Below are 9136 nucleotides of genomic sequence, written 5' to 3'. Positions count from 1 at the left end.
TTTTTCTTTTCTTTTTTTGCATTTGTCCTTACTGAATTTAATTCTATTTATTTTGGACTATTTTCCTAATTTATCAAGGTCACTTTGAAGCTTAATTCTGCCCTCTGAAATGTCTGCTACTCCACTCAACTCGCTGTTGTTCACTAGTGTACTAAATGTGCTCAATTCCATCATCCAAGCCATTAAGAAATATGTAGAACAGTGCTGGATCAAAGACAGACCCCTGAAGAAAACCCACCTGATATCCTCTCTGAATTTGACATTGAGCTGTTGATGACTGGCTCTTTGAGCATGGTTATCATAAACAGCTCCTGGGAGTCTGTCTTAATCTTCTTGGGAGATGGGGATTCTGTTGTCTTGAGTTGACAAAGTGCTTGGATCTTGAGGCAGATACGTCTTGCTGCTTTCCAGGTGCCCTTTCAAACTGATTACGGAGGGTCGTGTTGAATTTTCAGAGGTGTCCTTGAAATACCTACTGCACTTTGACTGAAACTGGGCAGGAGAAGGAGAAGAATCCTCTGCTGGGTGTTATAAATTCAACAAATGCATGTGATCTTTTTTTTTTTCTTTTTGTAGTGGAATGCAGTAGCTCTCTGGGCCTGGGACATTGTGGTTGATAACTGTGCCATTTGCAGGAACCATATCATGGATCTATGTAAGTAAAAAGAGAGGGGGGAGTTGGCAGGTTGATTAAAAGTGTGATGCCCAGCCAAACAGTACCCTTCATTAATGTGCATTTCTGGGAACACAGCTTTCAACTAGAAACTTTTTCTTGAAACCCACAGTTGGTAGGTTATCTTGTGAAAAACTCTTAGCTGCCCTGATCCATTCTAATACTCTCTTCATCACCATGTTTCCTTTTTCCCCTCTTTTTTTAAAAGTGGGAGGGTGAGGGACTAAATGTGATATCATACAAGAGATGATTTTAGTTAGGCAGAGGCTTGAAATGGAACTGAAGGTAAATGATGATGGGCCAGGATAGAGATGGGATCTGAGTAGAATTGTTTAGGAATTGTGCAAGACCTACTGAGACTGAATATCAGTTGTTTCATTAAACTGGTGAGGCTGGAGACAGGATTCTTATCTGTGATTGACTGCCCATGGGTAGGGTGGACCACTAACCTCCATCAGCCAGTCACTGTACAAAAAATACTCTGCATGAGTTAGCTAATGCTATTATAATCTGGAATTGTGTGGTAGATATCCAGAGGAGTGCAAATTGTTCTTTTAAACAGAAAGCAAACAATCAAATTTGTACTGTACAAAAATTTGCTTAAATGTTTACCCTACTTTATCTGGAAAGATTATACAATATACTTATGTTGATGTTTATTTGTAAAGTTACTGGTTTTAAAACAGCTGTATACTGGAATTCAGTGGAAAGGGTTCCACCATTAAATTGTGTGCATGCAGATCAGTCACTGACCTTTCAGTTTCATTCAGAAATCCTTTGAGTGCCAAAACAGTGAGTCTCAAAATTGAGAGGACATTGTGATAGGTGAAAATCTAATTATCTATGCTTGCTTGAGGTTGGTGGGTAGAACACCTTTGGACATGCCCTAAGTGGGTGAGTGAATAAAATGTTATAAGATTGGTTTTGCTTTGTCTATCTGTCACCATTTATAGTAGCTTCTCTTCCTTCCTCTCCCCCTCCCCAATAAAAAAAACCTTAAATAAATCATGACTATAGCATGTGATCCTGAATGATTAGGGCTTGGTGCCTGTGGTAGATCTTCCCCTGTTTTAAAATATTGTCCTACCTATGTCATTGAATCCACTGAAGAAGATCTATGAATAAATGCACACACAGGAAATCTGTCTCAAAACAAGAAAGTCTCCCACTTATAATAAATGTGGGTAAGAGATCCGTTTGCCTCCACCTACTCCATTCCAAAACTGTTCTGCTTCCATTTAAAAGTTTCTGGTACTTCAGTGAAAAGGACTAACTGTTGATAAAGTGGGTTCTTTCTGGCTGTCAGACTTGCACATTTTGGCAAGCTGCTTATTCATGCCTCTGTTTATCCTTGCTTAATAAAGAGGGAGACTAACACTGTGAGATAGGCAAGTGAGGATTAATTCATGTTTGTAAAGTGCTGTGAGGGTCTTGGATGTGGAAAGATAGGCTGATAAAGCTTATATTATAACTTTAATCTTCTTAAAGTCAATATATCTTGAGGAAATGTAGTCAAAGGGTATGCTGTGCTCAAAATGAATAAATTACTGTAGACCAAGGGAAACCCATTCAATAAGCTCTTATAAAAATAAAATGCTAGAAAAAGGACACACAGCTAGCAGGTAACCAAAACTAGTAATGTAAGTTACTGATAGGTGTGTAACAACCTCTATTTTATTATTTATTCCATTGAATTATGAATAAATGCTAAGGCTGTGCAAAATGGGTGTGTTTTGATCCAGTTTTGGATTTGGCCGTTTCGGAGGACAGCGATTCATTTCGGTGTCTCTGATCACTGTCCTGTTTAGTTTAAGCCGAACCTGTCTTGGAGATTCGGCTCCACCTAATCTCTTCTGAATCTGTTTTGAACGGGCTGCAAGGGAATCTCTGTGCAGACCTACCCAGCCGGGCCCCAGTGGGGAGAAAGATGGGGTCATAGGTGGCTCATCCGGGGGAGGGGGAGGGCCACTGCCCTCTGTGCAGGCAAGGAGACCGCCATGTGGATCTCTGATCCCAGTCACACTGGGTTGTGGGGCAGGGAAGCAGCACAGAGTGGCAAGCAAGACAGGTTGTGTGGCAGGGATTCCCCAGCCCCGGCTTGTTTTCCCCAGCTCTCTGATCATTTACCCAGGTCTTCCTGTGGGGCATAGACCCCCAGATCTGTGCTCCCTAGGTCTTCCTGTGGGGCACAGACCCCCAGATCTGTGCACCAGGTTTCAGCAGGCTGCTGCTGCAGGTTGGGGCCAGCGGTAGCCCCACAGTCTTCCAGGTGCTTAGCATGGGCTGTGCAAAGCAGCTGCCACTGGCCCCAGCCTGCAGCAGCAGCTTGCTGAACCCCCGCGTGCAGATCGGGATCCTGCGCCCCCCGGGAAGAGATGGGGAAATGATCAGAGAGCTGGGGAATTGAACTGAGAGCTAGATGTCAATATCAGAGCAGTCCTCCATCCCACCTCTTTCCCCTCCCTCTTCATAGATTTCATTAGTTTTTGTTTCCCTGAAAGCATGGCTCCAAAACTCCAAAATTCTCTGAAACATTTCGGAGCTTTCCAATTTGCTTCAAAGCTGTTTTGGAGCCTTCCATTTTGATTCCGATTTGGCATTTCAGGCGCCGAAATGGCCCAAAACACCTCTGAAACAAAACAGCTGCCGAAATTTTGCACAGCCCTAGTAAATACTGGTACAAGTCAGTGAAATGTGATATTACTTATTCTGCTTATCTGCCCAGTAGATACTTATCGTTTCCTGTAATGGAAGCAGGCATGCGATATTTGCTGTAGTCTGTCACTTATTTTTGAGAAGCTATGGAGAAATGGGTAGTAATACCTGAGAATATTTAGCAGTCGGTTGACTAGTGCCAGAAGCGGACGTTATGGGGAACAGGGGAGGTGGAGAAATGATTCTGACTGATATTGCCTGGTGAGAGGTATCTAACACTCATTGCCACAAGACAATGAAGGAAATATTAGGGGAAACTTCCTTAAAAATAGTAAACAATAAGTAGCTACTAATTTAGTAAAAGTGAACCATGGTAAAGTGTGTAACAAAAAATGAATGAAGGGAGTGTAGATAAAATACACTTTTTGGTAAAGCTCTTAATTGTATTTAAGAAATGTACTTGCTACTGGCTTGGATAGAAGCTCAGTTGTAAAAAGGTTGAACTGTAAATGTAGAGTTGTAATTGATGGTATAGCAAATGGGGGGAAATGTCTGTCTGCTGTAAAGATTGGTGTTGGGTCTAGATTTATTTAATGTCTTTAACAATCTGGAAGAAGGAAGTAAACCACACTTTTTAATTACATTTTCATATATAAGCTGTGAGGGGATGGGGAAATTGGAGAACTAAGTTGAATCATGTATAGGAAACAACAAAATGAGATTGTTTGACAAAATGGAAGCTAGCATTTATATCAGTTGACTTCCCTCACCAAGTGTTTTCAGTGTCGAGGACAAATTTGGAAAGCAGAAATATTTGGAGGGCTGAATAATAGGAAACTAAATGTAAATATTACATGCAAAGAAATTACATTAATAAGATGTTGAGCTTATGAAGTCAGACACTCAAAAGTTAACATTGTTCGCCTACTTTTCCTTTAGACATAATGAAATTGATAATATGAAATATTTATTTTTTTCTGCATTTTTTTTTTTTTAGTGCACAAAATGGATGAGGTACACTTAATTTGAGCAGCTTTTTGAGATATTGCTTTCTCTTCATTGATCAGTGGGTAACCCCTGCTTTATTAACTGCCTGAAATGCAAACTTTACTCTGAAGACAGAATGATTGGATTCCCTTTTGGGCCTTTTCAGTTGTTCTCATCACTACAGTATCTGAGGGCTTTACAGACACAAAAGGATTCTGTTACAGAAAGCCTATGAGATGAGGCATTCTTTCCATGAAGAGGTGTTAGCCCCATTTTACAAATGTGGAGAAACGGGACACAGAAAACAAGATCAAAAGTACTAACTGATTTTGGTGGTAGCTTTTTGGGGAGTTGGGGGGGTGGCAGAATGAGGGTGCTCAGTTTTGAGATACCCAAGACCTGTTTCCCTTCCCTTCCTTGACATACTTTGAAACATGAGCAGCCACATATTTTAGCATGATTCCCATTGACTTCAGTTGCAGTTGTGAGTTCTGGGTATTCACTGTTTCTGTACATCATATTGTAAGGTAAGGCACCCAGAGAAGAAACTTAACCAGTGACAACTTGTTTTAAAAAAAATCTGAACTTGGCTTAGATGAGCTGACTAATATCAGCATCAACTGTGGCACAGGCAGCAATGGAAGATGGTTCTCCAAAACAGCATTGACGTTCCTGAACCACAAGATCATCTTTTCTCTTCCTGCAGTCCTCTGCCTCATTTGCTCCACACCTTCTGACTCTTGCAACAAAGAAAACAGGTTTCCTAAAGACGAGTGTGATTCATTTCCAGAGCAGGTCTGTCCTGTGGACTGAAAGAAGTAGAGCGCTATTGAAAACTAGGTCATGATTGTGTAATAAATTACATTTATCAACTACATATGCAAAAGGAAGCTGTGTTAAGGTTGTATCTTTTTTCCTTTGAAAAAAGAAAAAAGCCATCTTGGCATATGGGCAGCCACATGGGTCATCAGTTGGTTTGGAACCTGTTTGTCCATCTATAAATATCTGCCACTTGATTTGGGTAGGTTCTAACAGTAATAAGTTGTCACTTCCTATCTAGACCAGCACTGGGGGGAAGTGGGGGGAGCACCATCTTGCCGGAGGCTTTCAGATGTTTGCTGTGCATAACAGAAAGGCAAGACTCAAATCCTAGGTGTTAGCCCAGACACAAGAAAGGGATATGCTCTAGTCAGTGTGCACAGGCTCCTCTACCAGACTTCTCCAAGCTTGACCCATTCTGTCACATTCTGTTCAGCCTGTCTCTGCTTCTCTCTTCCTACCTGTGGTTCCTTGTCCTAGCCCCAGTCTCTACTCTTCAGGTTTTTCATCCTAGTCTCAGTTTTATTGCTCAGCAAGTTCTGGTCTCTCTCTTTAGACTCCCTCTATCCCTTAGTGTCTTTCCTCAGGAGCCCACACTGTGTTTATCAATAAAATGATTAAGGTGTTGAAGGTGCTGATTCATGGGAAAAGACTAATTGAACAGAGTCCAGCATAGTGGTTAGCTTTCTCAATAGTGACTAAGAGTGGAACATAACTGTCTACAAACATTTTGAGGGAGTCGTATCAAGAGGAAATATTAAGCATGGTACAGAGATACATGGGTAGAAATCATGGCATTAAAAGAAAAATAATCTAAATATGAGGAAAACATCTGCTGAAAATATACTGGAATAGTCTTCTGGGTGGGGAAGGGTAAAGGGAAAGGAGCAGAACTTCTCTGTCATATCTTAACTAAACTGGACAAAGCAATTAACCTTATTGGTACATGTTTCCTATAAGTACTGCAATGAGCCCTTTAAAATATTCAGCAGAAGTACTCTAGGTCCAAATAACATTTGATAAGTTTTAGATTCTCAAGGGCAGGAGAATTCTTGCTTTAGATCATCATCCCACACCTGAGAAGCTGGGTGGAATCTTTTGCCCAGTGTGGCCACATTTAGTATTTGGCTAACAACAAGCAGAAGCCAAAAATCCTCCTTTAAATACTGAAGTAGTTTCTGGCCTATTTGGTCTCTTGCTATTAGACATTTCTATAAACTTGAGGAAACTGACACAGAATCATACTTACTAGTGAGCAGGTGTCAATTTTAGTTTGTTTTAAGCCCTGGTCAGTGGATGATAATTTAGTTAAATCCTTTGTGCCTCAGTGGTGTAATGTGGAGCCTTCTGATACGGCAGCTTGATAGGTGATGGTTGGTAACACCAAAATACTTATTTTATACGTTTGCAAAGTCCCTGAAGGACTACAAGTGTCCATACAAAAGCCATTTCTTTAATTCCTACCTATAACAAAGATGCTGGAGAAAGAAGTGTTCATGTTTTATATCTGGATCTTTCCTCTGGAACATCTGAAGCAAACACAAATTAATGGACAGATGTAGCTTCTTTCCAGTCCAGGCACTGTACTTGAATAGAGACAGCCACCCAGAAATAAGCCTGAAATAAGATATTCCTTTTTCTTGGACACCTGATTTCAATAGACTTTGTACAGGTCTGTATGGATGATCATGCATCTAGTTGTTCTAAATCTCCCCTTCATTTTGCCCTTAGCCTCAAGAAATGAGCATAAACTTAAGTTAAAGAAGGTCTCATACTTTTTAGAGGTAATGAACCTTTTTCTTCTAAGATGAAAGGTGATCAGGGTTCTAATTTTGTTTGGAGGGTAGGGATATGGTGATGGCAGTGGTGTCTTACTGTTCCTTATCTGGCAAAAGATCTGTCACCACAGAAGAAATATGTTTAAAACTATGGGCTTGACTTTCATTGCTTTGCAGAATCATTCTTTGAAAGAAATGCATTTAAAGCATTGATTGAAACCGATTACTATCCCTGATTGTAGGGAAGGGAGAATGCTTCTGCTTGCTACTTATTTTTGTTCCAGATAACTTGAGTTGCGAGGAATCAGATCTAATGTGGAAGATCTGGTTACCAGACTTCCTTTCTGAGATTGACCTCTCTTCACCATCACTGTTGCCTGAAGTTCTTTGGATATATTTTATTATGGCCATTAAAGTAATATTAAGTGATGTTTTGTACCATTTTATTTTTTTTTAGATGTGTTAGTATAAGGCAAGGCTAGAAAGGGTGTGGCCAAGCTTCAACATCTCATGAGTAAGGTTGCATACCTGTTGATATTTACAGACCTAGTGTCTTGGACAAGAGGAAGAATTTAATGCTAAAATATGTCAGCTAGGAAAGATTTAGTTAAATCTTTACAGCTCTGACAAAACCACTCATCATTCAAAAGGTACTTAAAGCCAAACACACCTTGGTATGACCAAATTAGAAATGCTTATCTTTAAAAATTGGCAAGCAGCCACATGTCACTTATATTAATCCCCACTACCAAAAATAATCTAGCGGAAAGTGGGACAAAGTATCTAACTTAATTCAGACTGATCAATCCCAGTGTTGGGCAAAATCTTCATTAACCTATCATTTCTCAGCACTTTTTGATGTAATGAATCCAAAAAAAACCAAGCAGCCTCTATATATTTCATTTTGCTCAAGCGTAGAGGACTCCTGGTTGATGGCTACAAGACAGTTGGCCATCATGAGTCCCATTTGATTCTGTTTCCACAGGTATAGAATGCCAAGCTAACCAGGCATCAGCTACCTCTGAAGAGTGCACTGTTGCATGGGGTGTCTGCAATGTAAGTAAACTGTTTTACTGATCAGCTATTGTGAAAAGATTGGTGCCCCTCTTTCCCATGTCTCAAATCAGAATGGAGAAAGTTAGTTAATCAAACAATATGGTCTAAAATAATTCACTAGGAGAGCAAAATGTCAAGGTCTGGATTCTCAGTGAGGCATGGAGAAGCCAGGAAGAGAAAAATAGAAAAATAAGGATTGAGAATGTGGTGGAGGATATATACTTCCATTGCTCAAATTTTTGCCAATATAGGAATTTAATTTTGAGTATATGATTTATTTTTGAATATTCAGGGGACTAGCTCATACTTCAGAGTTGTCCTACCATCAGAGACAAGCATTATTTAGATGTGAATGCCCAATTATTCTTGATATGCAGGGTTTTGAGGGATTGGAGGTTATTTTGGTGACTAGAGTGTTTCCTCTTGATCTCTAAAGACAAATATCATTTGTAGAGACCTACCAAATTCATAGCAGAAGTAGAGTATGCAGTGGCTCCTTTAATCTTGCATGTTCCTGTGCATGTACCTTGTGCCCTACCCCCCCTGCTGATTACCAGAGGACCCTGCCACGCTCTACTAATCAGCAGAGAAGCTAAAACCACGGTTGTAAACATGCCGCTGTTTTTGCCTCCCCTATCTAAGCAGCAAAGAGTAGGGCTGTCTGGGGCCCCTCAGCCAATCAGTGGCGGGAGGCAAAAAATAATCTCATATTTAAAACTGCAGTTTTTGCCACTCTGCTGATCAGAAGCGAGCTGCAAGCAGGGCCTCTCCACCAATCAGCAGGGGCACAGGGGAACCTCCAAGATTTAAGGAACCACAGTGCACCCCACTTCCACTATTAAGTCGGTCTGAACTCAACAAGTATGCAAGCCATCCCGGCCATGAGCTGAAGGGGAAAGGCTAACTAAAAGGGCTGTATGAAGGCACTACTGCTTGTATGCTGGGCCCTATCTCATGTTACAAAACTCCTGTGTACTGGACCAAATTATACTGTGGGAGTATCTAAGAATGTCTCAAGCCTGATTTTCTTTTTTTATTGGTTGTAAACCAATAAAAAAAAAAAAAGGAACAAAGGCAGAATTAAATCATGTTTTTAACAGTGTTGGGGCACTTGGGTGTCAGAACTGGGATTCCCAACATAATCTTTTTTTTTTTTTTTTTTTTTTTA

At 40.4% G+C, this 9136-nt stretch overlaps 1 protein-coding gene across 3 annotated transcripts in view; it reads left to right on the top strand.

The window, feature by feature from the left end:
- RBX1 (ring-box 1) overlaps window positions 1-9136 on the top strand; it is a 41860-nt gene that overhangs the window by 30421 nt on the left and 2303 nt on the right. For all 3 annotated transcript variants that reach the window (XM_019515130.1, XM_019515131.1, XM_019515129.1), the window contains 2 exons: window positions 577-655; window positions 7898-7968. In XM_019515130.1, coding sequence (XP_019370675.1) covers window positions 577-655; window positions 7898-7968 — 150 coding nt within the window. The remainder of the gene's footprint in view (window positions 1-576; window positions 656-7897; window positions 7969-9136) is intronic.

The sequence above is a fragment of the Gavialis gangeticus genome, unplaced genomic scaffold (assembly GCF_001723915.1).
Source record: "Gavialis gangeticus isolate Ggan-Ray unplaced genomic scaffold, GavGan_comp1, whole genome shotgun sequence".
NCBI lineage: Eukaryota > Metazoa > Chordata > Crocodylia > Gavialidae > Gavialis > Gavialis gangeticus.
This window is presented reverse-complemented; position numbering and strand designations above follow the sequence as displayed.